General features: G+C 36.6%; 2 protein-coding genes and 1 non-coding gene across 6 annotated transcripts; 1 reads left to right on the forward strand and 2 right to left on the reverse strand.

Moving 5' to 3' along the window:
• Positions 1-45: 45 nt before the first annotated feature.
• LOC141648670 (uncharacterized) lies at positions 46-720 on the reverse strand. Its single transcript, XM_074457394.1, has one exon. The coding sequence runs from the start codon at positions 718-720 to the stop codon at positions 46-48; it is 675 nt and encodes a 224-aa protein (XP_074313495.1).
• Positions 721-5,213: 4,493 nt separating this feature from the next.
• On the forward strand, positions 5,214-5,286 carry TRNAF-GAA (transfer RNA phenylalanine (anticodon GAA)). Its single transcript has one exon. It is a non-coding gene; the product is annotated as a tRNA-Phe (tRNA).
• Positions 5,287-5,789: 503 nt separating this feature from the next.
• Positions 5,790-12,439, reverse strand: LOC141647209 (myosin-binding protein 1). 4 transcript variants are annotated; one of them, XM_074455321.1, is made up of 5 exons: positions 12,257-12,439; positions 9,515-11,400; positions 7,436-8,743; positions 6,636-6,753; positions 5,790-6,167 (listed from the first exon to the last, which is right to left on the reverse strand). In XM_074455321.1, the coding sequence occupies exons 2-3, from the start codon at positions 11,286-11,288 to the stop codon at positions 7,440-7,442; spliced, it is 3,078 nt and encodes a 1,025-aa protein (XP_074311422.1). In that variant the 5' UTR covers positions 11,289-11,400; positions 12,257-12,439; the 3' UTR covers positions 5,790-6,167; positions 6,636-6,753; positions 7,436-7,439. The 4 variants fall into 4 exon arrangements, with proteins under 4 accessions (XP_074311422.1, XP_074311423.1, XP_074311420.1 ...); XM_074455322.1 differs by having other exon boundaries at positions 9,521-11,400; positions 12,058-12,257; XM_074455319.1 differs by having other exon boundaries at positions 12,058-12,257.
• Positions 12,440-16,742: the final 4,303 nt, after the last annotated feature.

Below are 16,742 nucleotides of genomic sequence, written 5' to 3' on the forward strand. Positions count from 1 at the left end.
TCAAGCCTTTAAATCATTTTTTTTTTTTGAGGAAAACCCAAAGGGTTACTGCATTAAAGATAAATCAAACGAGACAGCATTGTTAACGATCGGAGGTAAACTATCCGACCATACGACTCTACCAACGGTCCTAGGAACTAAATGAGCAAGAGAATGAGCTACACTATTGTTCATGCGACAAACATGAGACCATAAAACAGAATGAAAAGAAATGCTAACAGCTAAGATATCGTCTATGACTAGAGAAAAAACACTTCTTCCTTTCGCCTTTCTTTTGAGAGCTTCAACAACTTGCAAACAATCGCTTTCGATCATGACCATAGAATGTCCTCTCCGACGTGCTTCCATGACTCCTTCGAGAACGGCCACGGCCTCAGCTACTTGTGGCTCCCAAACCTGCTCCTGCACACATGAGACGGCCCAAAGAACCCTACCCTCACTGTCACGGCACACCACCCCCAGCGTCACCCCAGCATCCTCTTTAACCCCCGCGTCGACGTTAACTTTAAAGAACCCATCAGGTGGCTTCTTCCACCCCTTATTTCGCACCTGCCCCTGACTTCTATTCCCACTCCCACCTATTCCCTCATTCCCCCATCCTCCACCATCGATCTCTTCAACAACGTCCCAAGCCCTTTTAATCACACCCCCCGGATCAACCTCTCTTTGGTCAAAGACAACCTTGTTCCGGTGTTCCCAAAGAGCCCAACACCCCACCATAAATCATTTTTTGTTTTCCATCAAATATTTTCTTCTAGCACTCTCAATATTTAATTTTTTTGCTTGTATATATTTTTGTTTTCTCATAGTCAATTGTTACGAATATTTTTTAATTATCACCCCACTTCTCTTTTTTTGTCCATTTCTATATTATCACCCTTTTTCTTTAATTTCTACTTTGGGACTTACTTTTTACCAACGTTTCTTATAACTTTTTTTTTTAAATTACAAAATAATGTCATCGTTTAAGGGTAGAATTCTCACATTACTCCACCAATTGCAAACTTTTTCCTTTTATTTTCAATTACTTTTTATCTTTTCTTAATCTTAATTATTGCACACAAGCAAATAAGGTGATAATTTAAAAAATGGAAAAAGTATAATAATACAAATGGTGTATTCTTATTTCTTTGAAAATCATTGGGATAGGCGTTAAAGCTCCTCACATAAAAGTTTACCAACAGCAAAGATATAGAGATGACTCTAATTGACAAGAGATATAGTCGAAATGAAACTAGAATGATGTCCATTGTTTAACAAATACATTTTCTCGTGTATCCTCTCAAAAATTGCTCACGTAAAATTTATTTTTAAAATTATTGAATGCGTATTTAGTCTAAAATTTTATTTGTATAAGTCACATGACATCAACTCCTTGCTAATAATTTAAGTATATCACAAAGATATTTCGTTATACAAAAATCATTTCAATAATATTTTTCCCAATACGTTGGAAATCAATTAAATTTACAAGGACAATGTTGCAAGACCGACGAGCCGACAAGAATTGTAAATGTATTATTTGTTAAAAGTTTAACAAACTCCATTGCATTTAAGAAAATAAACTTGTAATTTTAACCTAATTAGTAAGATAAACATAAGTTGTATTTTAACATAGCGCTTTCTGTGCATTATTCATATCGTCTCTAATTGACTAAAGGCAATATGTAAAATTCAGTTATAAAATATCATTACCATCCATTCATTTATATATTTTACATATTTACTTTATTTTACATTTCTTTTTTCATTAGAATACCTTAGGTAATAAGGAATAGAATTAGATGTCCAAGTGTTCAACATTTTGTTTATTTGTCGGATAGAAATAGGACCAAGGTTCTCCGAACGCACCAAAACAACACTAAAAATAATTTATCAAGTACTAGAATGCCAAAAGTCGTCAATGTTGAGTAAAAATGAATAACCACCATGACAAAGCCAAGCGCCCTCGAAATCCAAAGACAATCTAAACACCGTAAAAAGAAAAGTACAGAACAAAAACAAAAAGGGACTAAAATAATTAACACAACAAGACAACATTGAATAAAAGGACAAAGACAATGAGGACCGTAGAAAAATAAGAGTAGTTTTCAAAGTTAATATTCCACTGTTTGAATGCAATTTTACGTTTCCCATAATTTGTGTTGACTTTCCTTATAGGCTTTGAGAATAAGTTGTTTAAAGTGCTCTAATGAAACAAAAGGCAATACAATTTCCCATTTAATTTATATGCAATACCAGTTTTTAAAATCAGATAATGGACATTCGTATATTCTTTAAAATGAGGGATTCATGGGTTTTGGTGCTATAATATATCTTACCCTCATGAACTGTGACAGGGACCCTCTTTATTGCTTTGCTTAGGTATCCTACCAACATATCTCCAAGATAATAAGCAAGAAGACAAACAAGTCGAATAACACATTCATGAACGATACCGCAAAAATAAAAGAACAAAAACAATCAAACCCGTGATTCTCATGGGTCACAAAACTAGTTAGAGTCATAATTAGGTGAGAAGAATAAAAGAAAACTTATAAATTAGGGGAAGTTTGAAAGCTTATTAGTCTTTCAACATAATAGTTCTATTCTTTTATAGAATGCATGAGTAATGAGTTTGCTTACATAAGGAAATGCAGCCGCTGTTACCAGTGTCAACGAATCCAGTCTTCAATTCTATTAGTGTGCAGGTTTCGTCAGGGTCTTGGCTTGAGATACTAACGGCTAAGGCGAGCTTATCAATTTTGTGGTTCGCTGTTGTGTCTTGGGTAGTACTGATGCTGGTTTTTTTTTTTTTTTGACAGCAGGTGAATAACTTACATTATTGTACCAATACAAAGTAAGCTACTCGACTAGATAGCACCAGACACTTCATAAACTAGATCTAGCACTACAAAGCCATACATATAGATTACATAACCTTTATTCAAAAGTAAATCTACAACATTAAGGTAAGCAGGAAAAACGATAGTAGAAAGGCAGAAGACGACAACTTGGTTGTGAACGTTGATGTCAACATCATTAACACGAAAGACCTCCAAAAACAGTCTATTCATACAGCCGACGGAGTGACAATGACGAGGTGAACTTACGCTCTTGCGAAAAGAATGTAGAAAGAAAAGATGAGAAGCAAGACGGAGTATGCCCTCGACGGAGATAAATCTCCTACACCATTGATCATAGAACAGACGGTCCGAGAAGGCCAACGAACAATGAGTAACACGAACCCTCAAAGACACAAACACCGCAACACTAACACCATTAAGAGGACAAGGCTTACCACTAAAGTTTATTAAAGGATAAAGAAAAGACAAGAAAAACAAAATTAACACCATTCCAAGACGAGAAGACCACCGCCTCAGACCCAACCAACTCCATCCCCGGAAACCCAAAACCACCATACCCAACACGCCTCAAACAGGAAAACGAACCCCAACAAACTTGATCAAACCCCAACAAAGAAACAGCCGGACGCGACCAGCCAACCACGAAGACACGGTCCAACCAACAACCAACAACCACCAGACATTGAGACTCCAAATTCTAAAACGAACCCCCCAGGACCATCGGCACACGTGCAGCCCAACTAACCTAAAAACACAACAGGCCGAGAAAAACCACCAGGAACATGGACCAATCTGGTGGGGGAGGGGGCGAGGGGAAGGGGAAAAACCAGATCGTCCCCAAAACAACACCCTTAACAGAAGAGACCACCCACTCATCGACCAGACACAACGACGACCGACAACTTCGCGACAACAGGACTTACCAGGGGTGGGGAAAGGGGCGAGGGAGAGGGGAAACACCCTTGGAGTGCACGCGATACTTCAATGACAGGACAGGGGAACGCCGAACGGATCGACCTCAGCAACAAACACAGCAAAACCATTCAAACCCACCGGACGAGCATGACTGAAACCACGAACCGACGAAAGAGATGGGGGAGATCAATCCATAAAGGGCCGCCACAAAGAGGATTCGTGATTAATCACCGGAGATGGGTCAAGGAGTGACCCCATCTCCGGCGATGGGTAGGGGGAGAAGGAGGGGAAGAGATTGGTAAGGGGGAGGCGGCGGGTCAGAAGGGGGAAATTAGGGTTTTCTTTTTTTAGAGAGAAGGGGGAGGTTATAGAGAGAGAAGGTATCAGATGCTGGTTCAGGCTTTGTTCGCTTAAGAGTTTTAACAAATAAGGAGGTATGTTAAACCTTAGTTTGCATGCCAAATATCAAGCCAGTCAATTCAAAATCTAAATATATATTTGAGTTAGATTGAATCATAATAAGAGATGACCAACTGACTATAATATCGATTAGGGTTTTGTCTGATCAACATATATGATTAGATAATTATTTTGTTATGTTTGGAATGGATTAATTTTAGCTTGCATTCTTCAAGGGTTTCATATGTTTATACATGCCTTGATGTCTTATTTTGTGCTGCATTATGGTTAAAATAATTTATTAAAGGAAAAGAACACGATTTTTGTAAACTAAATGAGATTCGGTAAAAAAAAATAGTCATTTTAGCTCACAACGGCTGATCCAGGGTCTCGAGTCACTGGTAAACAAACTTCTTGTGTATATTTTGTGCATTTTTAGGCTAAAATAACAAAATTTATAGTATTTTTTTAATATAAATATAAAAATAAGCTTTATATTTTCATCGGGATGTTTTGAAACAAATTTTTTTGAGTCCATCATTGTTAGCACATTAACGTTAATGCGTTTATCCAAATTATCAAAAGTAAAATCGTAAAGAATATATTGAGTCGGAATAAGTAAGTGTTTATTTACATCCGATGATGGTGGAAAGCAAAATCTTTGGAATCAAGAATGAGTCTTCCTCCACATGAAAGCCAGATTTTGTACTTCTCAAGTCATGCATGCCTCATTCCCAGCATTTTCCCAGCATTTTCTTCTCTTTTTTCCCAACACTTTCCTTGCTCCCTTTCTAACATAATTTATGGGGATCATATATTATGATTCGATTCTATGACCTTAATTTAATTTTCGATAGAAGAAAAAAAATAACTAATCCATATATAATAATATATGGTCAATAGGGATGATTACATTATGCCCGGCAAGAATCATACCAACCATTATCAAGCATGATAACGTAAACAAATACGAACACACCATATATATAGGGTAATATAGTAGTAATAGTAGACACCATATATATAATATAGTAGTAATAATTATACCAGGTAGCGGGGATAGCTCAGTTGGGAGAGCGTCAGACTGAAGATCTGAAGGTCGCGTGTTCGATCCACGCTCACCGCAATATTTTTTTTTATTGTTTTATTTTTATTTCGATCGAATACCTTTTAAAAACCTTCTTTCATTTATTTTCTCCAATATTTTTCTTTTATTGTTTTATTTTTATTTCGATCGATCGAATACCTTTTAAAAACCTTCTTTCATTTATTTTCTCCAATATTTTTCTTTTATTGTTTTATTTTTATTTCGATCGAATACCTTTTAAAAACCTTCTTTCATTTATTTTCTCCAACTTTTAAGTTCTCATGAAAAATATAGCTTTGGTAGGTTTATTTTGATGACAATAACACAATGTACAACATATTTAAAAGTTCGAATTTTGCGCTCCTACAAATTTTTGTTTCGTCTATCATGAAACATAATTTAAATTTTTGCTAGTCCATCTGAGTCCCTATATTTTTGGAAATTTGTTCAAAATTTCCCAGTATAAAAAATAACTGTAAAAGACACGCTGAATCAAAATGAGTACTATATGCTTAAACGATGATTCTTAGTACTTGCAAATCTTTTAGCGAGTTTATCAACCATTCCGATTCACTTGCTGTGATGTACTTTTACAGAATATACATAATACAAAGTAGGCCAACAACAGCTTCTTCGTGTTTTCAACTCAGGGACAATTATTCTCCGGTAGGCGGAAACCTTTACATATTCCGCTAATATTAGCGTTTACAATGAACACTATTTCCTTTCCGACGTCTAAAATCTAGCCAAAATGATCAAACCAAACAAAATCAATATATAAAAAATGTGAAACTAAAAAAACTCACACTAAACAAGAGAAATCCGCAAACTGAGAACTATCTCAAGATTTACATCTTCATATGAACACGGGTGCACATAGACCGCCATTAGCTGTGTGGAAATAATACTCCGTCGGCTACCTGAAACATATGAATGCAATTGTTACAGTCCTATAGGGTAGACATTGTAGGATAACTTCCTACAGAACTAGACTAGAAAATATGATGTTGGGGAGATGGAAAGCAAACACATCAATGATACTCCCAAAACATTAGCCCAGTGGCGGACCTAGAAAAATTTGGCTTTACTGTCCGATCGAATATTCTAACAATATTTACCACATAAATTTAAATTTAAAACTTTTAGCACTGAATGGCCAAATGTACACAAAAGTTTAACTTTTTAGTGTCCGAGGGCCACGGCCCACGAGTCCTATAACATGCATCTGTCACATGTTCATTTCACTAGTGTTAAGCACCAAAACGAAGTTGTTTCCGGGTGAACCATTTTGAAATTGTGCCGGTAACTACATTTATCAGCTGCAACTTAAGAATTTAGATTATAGGGAGTGGAGATAATTTAGTAAGTAAAGGACCAAGTGGTCTTACTTTCTTGTACCGTACTCCAAAGCCAAAGGATAGCGGATATGAGATAATCAAATCATGAAATGCAGTATCTAGGGATCCGGAAGATTCAGGATTTACTGATACCATCGTCATTAGTTACCTACAGAATCAAGAAATAATACAGCAATTAGCAAATGGATCTATAGGTTTTGCGATCAACAAAATTATTCTTTGTGAGGTCAAACCAATTCAAGAAAACGCTCATATGACTTCAGCATTAGAAAACGGAATCAGAACTGGGTAAGTAGTAAAACCAGTATTCAAAAATCAATTTAGTATAAAGTATTTTCAAAGTAAGACATAGCAAGGAAGTGAGCCAGTGCAAGTCTACAAGACAACAAAGCCTTACTCCTAAAACGATTTAGGAACGGCTATTAGCCTATTATAATCATCGTATGAACCCGTCAAAGCGAGGTAGAACAATGAAAAACGAGAGAAAGGAAAACACTATACTGTATGGAAAGAAGAACACGGTAAGGCATAAAAGCAAAGAAACATTTAAACAGGTTAACGCAGAAAATAAAATGGGAATTCAGTTAACAGCGATTAGGAGGAAAAAGATCTATGGAATACTGGCCGTGAATCAAGTCCGCCACAATGAAAATTGCATCATCATGAATTTCATCAACCAACTGCACCGGCTATACTTCAGAAGCGCAAGCAAAACTCAAGTAAAAAAGAGTAGGTTTTGAAACAAATAAATTATGTGCAAAATCATCAGATTTTCAAAGACAACTAGACTTTTAAATCGATAGAGTGGAAAAAGCAGTTACAGAACTCACCTTTCTATAGGACGTCTTTATCCTCAAAGGAATTTCGATATCTTTTAATCCCAACCTTATGCAGTTCTCGGAGATGAGATGCAATCTCTTGTATCAGTTCTTCCTGTCCATCGTTAAGTGCCTTGATGGCATGCTCAATAAAAGTGCGATCAGCTTCAAGTATTTGAAGCCTTTCGTTTAGTCTTGATACTTCATTTACAATGCTAGCAGTTTCAGCATCTTTATGTATTCCACTAGATTTGGATTGTTTAACTAGTGTTTCAAGGCTTTCCTTAGTTACCAAGGAATTGCTTTCCATTTCGCCCTTCACTTCATGACCAGCATCCTCCGATATCAAGTCAAACGAATTCTCACCATCTTCGTTAAAGAGGCTAAGTTTCTCCTCCAATTTCCTAAGACACTTTGAAAGATATTCCCTTTCTTCCTGAGTAACTAGCCATGGATCATGAGGGCTTGCATTTGAATGTGGGTCCCCTACATCATCTTGGATCAGCTCGTTTGGATACTTGACACGGTAATAATCAAGTTCTTCTTCGAGATTCTGAATCTCTTTCTCCTTTTCTGTGACTAACTCATTTAACTTATCTAGAGCATCCATGTCATATTCGGCTTGCTCTTCCATCATCCTTAGATGGTGTGAGGCTTCCATTTGTAAAGCAGCTTTCTCTTCCTGAAGTCTTGTTATCATTGCCATTGCTTCATTGGTAGCACTTGCAGAAGCATTCCTTTCTTCCTCCAACTCCTTTAACAAAGCAATCAAAAATCTTCTATCATGCTCAAGTTGGCGTTTCAATCGATCAACTTCGCTTTCTCCTTCCATTTCACCTACCGTGCTAAAGTCCAAAGACTCATAGGCAGACTCGAGGGAGTTTCTAGAATCATTTCTCTCAAGGGAGGCTCTCTTTTGAAGCAATTTCATCGTGATAGAGGCGGAGGAATTATCTGTCTTTAGTTCATCAAAATTCCTAGAAACTCTAGGGCTTAATATGCCTGTTGAAGGCAAATTGAGTCCTCGAGAAAATTGTGATAGTAAAAGTTTCAAGTCCAAATTAGTACCGGATGAGTTCTTCCCGGCCAGCTGCTCTGACAATTTTTCAGATAACTGCCTTCCCCTGCTGCTGACAGCTAGCTTATAAGCATCACTAAGTTCCAAATAATTTGGCGTTTGTACATCGCCATCAGTATGATCGGACCTCATTTCAGAAGAGTTGAGATTTGTAGTAGGTTGTAAGTTTTCCAAATCCTGATTTTTGTCAGTCACATCACTCACATGTGCAATAGCCTCAACTGTAGCTTCCTTAGCATCAACTGTAAGAAATATGATACAAAATTTTCAGTTGGCAATGAAGACGAGAGGCACGGGTATAATTTAAAAGGTATAGACGTATAGTCCTATAGTCAATAAGCAAACAAAAAAATCCACTCCATATACTTCCTTTGTCTCAGTATAAGGTTTAGATATTCCTCTTTCAGCTGTTACACTTTCTTCAATTTCCCTTTGAGGTAATGATTTGGACGACCTAGTACTAACAAAGGGTACACATTTAAAAAAAATTGCAAACCAAATTGCCCGCTTGCCTCCACTATTCACTATTTTACTATACTCTCGTTCCCAGAGTAGGTATGAATCTTATTCTAGGAGCGAGGGGATATCCTTTTTGGAATGTTTAACATCATGATTTTATCTTTTCATCGTGTCTGATACTACAATCTTGCTCTTAACCTTCGTCTCTTTCTTACAAAAGGTTCCAAGGCCAGTGATTACCACCTCATAGATGGTAATGTGGTATAAGAAGGTAATGACAATTTTTAAAAAGGAAACAATCAAATATTTGTAGGTAGAATAACCTTGAAATAAACCATTTAGACTCAAAAATACATAAAACTTATTGTCAGTCGTTCATTTTATAATCCCGACACCAAATAAGTCACTAAAATCTCAATCCTAAGGATTCAGTTTAATTATTACTCGGTAAAAGCTAACGGCAATAACATGACTATGACAAACAAGAAAAGCTGATATAGTAAATGACGCAACATGCGGAGTGGGCAATTAAAGATCAAAATCTTTTAACTTACGTTTACCTTTTGCGGAATCAACAGAGATAAACACACCATTCTGTATATTCGGCAAAAGTTCGGCACCTATCATTTCCGTTGATACTAGTGGATTTGGTATATCATCAATTACATTTATCATCTCCTTTGATTCACCTACACGAGGTGTATGATCAATATCCTGCCAGTTAAGTTCTTCCAGACCATGACCAATAGCAGGACTAGATGCTCCTAATGTACTATCACGAGGACGAATGATATCAGATAGCTCCAAATCACGTGAAATTGGTGAACTCTCGCGTGACAAAACATCCCTATCATTTGGCTTCTCAGAAGCAGAAGCATCCTCTGATATAGAAATAAAGGGTGTCACTTCTGTGGACTCTAATATTAGATCTCTAAGAGGATCTTCAAGATCAGATATCTGAATATCAGATTCGGTATCAGAGGTAAGTTTAAGCTCTGTAAATCCGAAGTGATCTTCCGTCTTTTCTATGACATGAATAATTGTAGATGATGCTTGTGATTTCTTTGCCTCTTCTAAACTATCATGCATATCAGAAGCCTGAAGATCAGATTCAGTATCCGAGGATATTTTCAGCTCTGTAAATCCAATGTGAGCCAATGGATCTTCGATCTTTTCTCTGACATGTATGATTGTAGATGCTGCTTGTATTTTATTAGCCTCCTCTAAACTATCATGAATATCAGACGCCTGAATATCAGATTCAGTATCAGAGGAAATTTTCAGCTCTGTAAATCCAATGTGAGACAACGGATCTTCGATCTTTTCTCTGACATGAATAACTCTAGATGATGCTTGTGTTTTATTAGCCTTCTCTAAACTATCCTGAATATCAGATTCAGTATCCGAGGAAATTTTCAGCTCTGTAAATCCGACGTGAGCCAATGGATCTTCAATCTTTTCTCTGACATCTATAATTGTAGATGATGCTTGTGTTTTATTAGCCTCCTCTAAACTATCATGAATATCAGACGCCTGAATATCAGATTCAGTATCAGAGGAAATTTTCAGCTCTGTAAATCCAAAGTGAGCCAATGGATCTTCGATCTTTTCTTTGACATGAATTATTGTAGATGATGCTTGTGTTTTATTAGCCTCTTTTTCCAAACTATAATCTTCTGTCATTTCCCTGACATGAATAATTGTCGATGATACTGGTGTTTTCATGGCATCTTTCTCCAGACTATCAAGATCCCGGCTAGCCTCACGACTTAAAGAAACGTCACCACCAGTTGATTTAGTCTGAAACAAAGTTTGGGGATGACGTCTAGGGTTCCACAACTCATTGCAACAAGAGCAATGCTTGAGGGTCTCTGTCACATGATTATCATCAAATGAAGTCCCTTCATCATATCCACTAAGATCCTTTTCCCCTAATTTACCTACCAATAACCTATATGTCTCGGCATTTGATTTATCTTTTGTGGCAAAAGAGAAAAGGCAAGTTTCACACATCCCACGAACATCCACGAGTTTCTCATGAAAATGGCAATACACTAAGGATGAGATATCCAACTTATGATTCCCACATATCATATCCCAGTAAAATCCAGGCTTTTCTCCACCAAGAATATTATCAATCCTTGAGCAAAGCAAACAAGGAATCGGCAACTCACAGTAACGAGCAAATTTTGTAATCAGATACCCAAATAGTGCATAAACAATAAGCATAAAAATCAAAAGCCATTCAAGAAGGGCTGAGGCCAGTACTGCAGTAAAGGACCCACCGAATTTTCCCAATTTTGAGGATGACACAAATTTTCCACCCATGGCTTGAGAATTATCCAATCATGTGAGCCACAAGGATACAGAGCTTTTATAACGACGACTGAACTGCCCTAGCCAAACCTACGGATCCCGGTAGAATGCTGAAGCAGCTTCTCTAACATAGGAAAAATAACAGCAAAATTAGCCTCCCATCAAATTAAGGCCAAACCAACACCAATGAATATCACAAATTCTTATACGAGACGGTCTCACAATAAGATGGGTAGGGTTTTCTAGCTGAATGCATAGAAAACAGTTAAATTCATGTGAAATCAATACTTATAATGGACTGTAAAAAGTTGACTGTTACATATAAACACAATAATTTCAACCTTAATCAGGAAAGATCAATACTTTGCATAATAAGATAATCCATAACATGATAAACAACACCACCACCAACAACAACATTACTCTAGTGCCTCCAGGACTCCTGCAAATTGCGAGGTAAGGGGGGTCGGAAAAACAATCACATACTCCTTCAACCATGATCATTTGTTTAGCTTTTATATTCTTTATAACGGGTATTTTAATGAAAGGTAAACAAATGATTGGGACGGAGGGAGTATACTAATGCAATTTAAGAACCCATCATAACAATCAATCACAAAACACAAAATCCTACATAATTGACTTACTAAGTTTAATACATATCAGCTAAAATCTCAAAAAAACATCATTATAACCAGATTAATCAAGTAAAACCCACAAATTTACTAACAGAGATTATCAAAAAAATCATTAAGAAATGATCAGTGCCCTGAATTCTTACAAATTTAGTAGAGGAAACCCAGAAAGTATTGAACTTTACAAAAGCAGATGATCAAAGAGCTAAGTTGCTGAATTTGATGAAATAAAAGTGGGAACAAAAGTTGGTAGAGGTGCATCAAGGTTCATAAGGATGATTTGTAAAGTTGGGAGTTCAAAAAAGTAGTGAGAAGACAGATCTGCACGTATTAAACATTACTTACAAAAGATAGTTTACAACTACGGATTTAAGACGGTGATATCCATTTTGACTGAAAAGTGCGTATTTAAAACTTGATATTCGTTTTGACTAAAAAAAAGAGATCAACTAGATGGGTAAGATAGGAGTAAAAGGAAAAACACCTAAGAAATTCAAAACTTTTTCTCATTTATTAATATGGTAAGATATTTGACTCGTTTTTTTTATTGAAGACGGATACTAGTGTGATGTTTGTTGGTAAAAAAGGGTCAAAAGGACAAACGATTGATAATGTACAAAAAGTCGGCTGAAGGGCAACCGAAAGTGCAGTAAAGAATGTAATGTATGAAAGCAAAGTTTGGTGTTTGGTCCCATTCACAATTGACATTTCTTCAAAATGGATTCTGCTAATTTTGTTGTACATGGGAGACTGTTTGTGATATTCCTGATTTAAGTACGGAGTATTTGTAATCACAAATTTTCATTTGGCTTTGGGTTAATTGGGTTTGATGTTATTTTAAAACTTAAGTGTGGTAATATTGTCTCATATTGGTAGAATAGTGGAGGATATACCACCTTATTATAAAGGTGTGTTAACAGCGTATCAACAAAAGATAAAGGTGTGTTAACAAGTGTTAACTTGACTATAGAGGATAGATTATAGTCTCCTCACGTGTCTGCCACCATCGTCGTCCGCCCAGCTAGTGACATTGCATTCATTGTCCCATATTATGGCCATTTACTACTAGAATCAACACTATTATTTCGGTATCTCCATGTGACTGTTGGAGGAACCTTTTTGCTACTATATAATCCCCATTCTTCCACAACGGCACACTAAAATACATAAACTATTTCTCTCTTATATTTCTTTCTATCTTCTAAATTCTGAGAGCAGTTCCCACTTCCGTCTTTGGAGTGCACCATTGTGCGGAAGGAGGCGTTAAACCTGGAATCGGTGACCACGAAACCAAGGAGCACTTGTGATATGGTCATTATGTACCAAAAATAAATACATAAATATAACTAACAGAAGCTAGCGATAAGTAGGGTCGATCTCCACAGGGAGGCAAGATATCTATCTGTAAGTCCGTCTATCTAGTCACAATTGGGGGGTTTTGAAATTGTTTTCTAAAACTACTGAAGATTTAAGGCAAGAGAAGTAAAGCTAAGAGCAATAAAGCGAGAAAATAAAAGATAAGTGATCAGATAAAAGAGGTATGTCAGGATTTCGGTTCACCATGGCAGTTTATCGACTAAGTCATAAATAGTCTAGACAATCTATGTGAGAAGGGCAAGGGAAAGGTCCTTCCGGTCCGCTATCCACCCTAGATTTCCACTAACTTAACTTCCGTCCTCATTAGGGTAGTCTACTGTTCATAGCAGGTCTGTTTATTCCAATCTTCCGATCCAGGAACAAAGTTAACCAAATTAAAGTTATTTAGAAGCGTGCACTCAACTAAACATGTTACAGTTATATTGCTACGGTCACAGATTCTCACATATAAAACATCTAGCCTATTCATAACATCGTCTCAACACTACCATGGATCCCCTAATCCTAACATAAGGAGATTATTAGCTACCCATGCTTTTTAGATCAATAACAATAACAATAATCATGAATAAACTAAGAGAAGACATAATAGAAAGACAATAAGGATGCAACATAAACAGTTTAAACAAAGACAATAAATAAGAGAACAATAATTAAGAACAAGAAGGATTAAGATTAAAGGAAGAGAAAGGTTACAAGATTGAATCCGGAGTAAAGAGAAGAAGCAGCAGTAATTAAGAAGCAAAGCAGTGTTTAAGAGTAAAGTATGAGTTGTTAAACGTCATTAAGACCTAATGACGACTTCCTTATATAGAGAAGCAAAATTTTACAAAAATAAACCTAAACACGGATTAGTTAACCCGTGTAAACATGCTAACTACTCGATCGAGTCCTTTCAGACAACTCGATCGAGGACTTCTTCAGAAAAACCATTCGATCGAGCACATTAGGCTCTCGATCGAACACTCCCAATTCAGCATATTTCGATCGAGCATATAAATCACTCGATCGAACTCCAGAATCTGCCAAACTACTCGATCGAACTCCAGAAGCTCTCGATCGAGCCCTTTCCACTGAGATCAGCCTTGACTTCGTCTTGTCAGCTTTCAAAGACCTTCCCTCACGCTTCCCGAGGTACGACTCTTGCTCTAAATCTCCGTCTCCTTAAAATGCATGCAAAATGGAACGACTAAGGTACGATTCCACTACTTTTAAGTCCATTTCTGCAATTAAGACAAAACAAACCAAAGTAGCCAATTCGGGCATTTTGCAATATAAAGCGATACAAATAGCATAGAAATGCGTGCAATAAGAGGCTAAAAAGTCTATATGAATTGCACGTATCAACTTGTGTGGTGGTCTTGCTGATTTAGGGTAGTGTCTTACACGGCGTCTCGATTAAGGTAATATCAGTCAGATAAGTTCATATATCCTACAATCTAAATCAGTAAGAGAATTTTCTGATCTTTGTTATTGTTTACTGCTTTCATTCGTCTTTAACAATGACAAACCCATCCGGAAATTCTGATGATTCCATTGTTAATCGAGAAATTATTACCACCACTCCTAATAACCATGTTAACCATTTCACAATGCCACACAAAATTGTTCATGAACTTAATAAGATGGCCGGAACCCTTAGATGGGAAAATAGGAGATGGTCTGAATTTTTTTTGTTTTATTTCTCGCAATATGAGATTGATTATGTGCTATTTCAAGAACCACAATCCACTGAAGAGTTCAGTTCGTCTGAAATTGTCAAACCCGATAACAAATATACAAAAGACAATGGGACCGTTAGAGGTATCATGTTACACTATATGGTCGATAATCTGTTTGACATCTATTGCAAAACTAAGACCGCTGAAGGAATTTGGGATGCCTTAGAAACTAAGTATGGGTCTGATGATTTCGGTCTAAGAAATATGTTGTAGCAAGATGGCTAAAATTTGATATTACTAATGGTAAACCGATTATGGATCAGATACATGAATATGGAAATCTGGTTTCTGAAATTCTGGGTGAAAGGATGGTGTTGTGCGAGTATATGTAGGTTAATGCTCTTATCGAGAAGTTGTCTTCTCCAAGTTGAGATGATTATAAGAAACATTTGAGGCATAAGAAAAAGGTTATGAAATTGCAGGAGCTAATTGGTCATATCAAGATAGAGGATGCTACTATGAGCCAGGATCGCGCCAGAACTAATGCTACTAACACTGTTAAAGCTAATGTTGTTGAGTACAGAAATATAGGTACAAACAAGAGGAGCTATGATTAGTACGATAAGCCATAAAGTTCTGATAAAGCAAACAAGAGAATGACAGAAAATTGTTGGTGGTGCGACAAGCCTGGCCATCCCGCTTTCAAGTGCAATGCAAAGAAAGCATATGAGCAAAGACAACAAATCCAAGGGAATCGCAATAATTGCACCTGTCGTAAATTCCAAAAGAAAGACAACAATCAACGTGGTGGGCACAAGAATTTTAAATCCAACAAGCCATAAGCAAATGTTGTCGAGGGTTCAAGTGAAGGTGATGATATTATTGTAATGGTGTCGGAAATAAATCTGATTGGAAACTTGGTGGAATGGATCGTTGACACAGGAGCTACACGCCATATCTACACCACCTGGGATCTTTATAAGGAGCTCAAAGGTGTTGGTGAGAAAGAGGTCGTGTATATCGGCAATTCCAGCAAGGTTCCAGTCCTTGGCATTGGCAATGTGCATCTGAAAATCACATATGGCAAAGTTTTAGCTCTTGACAATGTGTTCTATGTGCCTGACATGCGTAGAAATCTGATTTCTAGTGCCTTACTTAATAAGGTTGGTCTTAAACTTACGTACGTTTGAGTCTGATAAGTTTAGTTATGTCTAAGAATGGTCAGTTTGTTGGCAAAGGTTTTTGTAATGGTGGTCTATTTATTTTTGATGTTGAAATGAATACATCTACTTCTTTTAATTTGTTTACATCATTGAGTCCATTTATATTTGGCATTCTAGACTTGGACATGTTAACACTAAATCCATTAAACGGAAAACAATGAACTTATTGCCTAATCCGATTTCTTGTGACATGGATAAATGTCAAGTATGCGTGGAAGCAAAGCAATCTAAGAAGTCTTTTAAGGAAGTGACCAATAGGCAAACTGAATTGTTAGAACTAATTCATACCGATTTGGCTGATTATAAGAGTTGTGAGAGACATGAGAGTAAATGAGGTAAATGATATTATATAACTTTTGTGGATGATTATCCGAGATATACTAAGGTTTTTTTTGTTAAGGAATAAAAATGAAGCTGAGAATATGTTTATTATCTATAAGATTGAGGTTGAAAACCAATTTGATAGGAAGATTAAGCGTGTAAGGTCTGATCATGGTAGAGAATATAAATCTGATTTTTTGGTGGAATATTTTCAGAAAAATGGTATTATACATGAGTTTTCAACCCCTT

The sequence above is a fragment of the Silene latifolia genome, chromosome 3 (assembly GCF_048544455.1).
Source record: "Silene latifolia isolate original U9 population chromosome 3, ASM4854445v1, whole genome shotgun sequence".
Lineage (NCBI taxonomy): Eukaryota > Viridiplantae > Streptophyta > Magnoliopsida > Caryophyllales > Caryophyllaceae > Silene > Silene latifolia.

What these genes read in the sequence shown, in the direction of transcription:
- LOC141648670 (XM_074457394.1), bottom strand. Translation starts at nt 720, where the DNA reads ATGGTGGGGTGTTGGGCTCTTTGGGAACACCGGAACAAGGTTGTCTTT.
- LOC141647209 (XM_074455321.1), bottom strand. Translation starts at nt 11,288, where the DNA reads ATGGGTGGAAAATTTGTGTCATCCTCAAAATTGGGAAAATTCGGTGGG. An exon ending in TGATTCCGCAAAAGGTAAAC is followed by an intron (nt 8,744 to 9,514) that starts GTAAGTTAAAAG and finishes TATTTCTTACAG; the next exon opens with TTGATGCTAAGGAAGCTACA.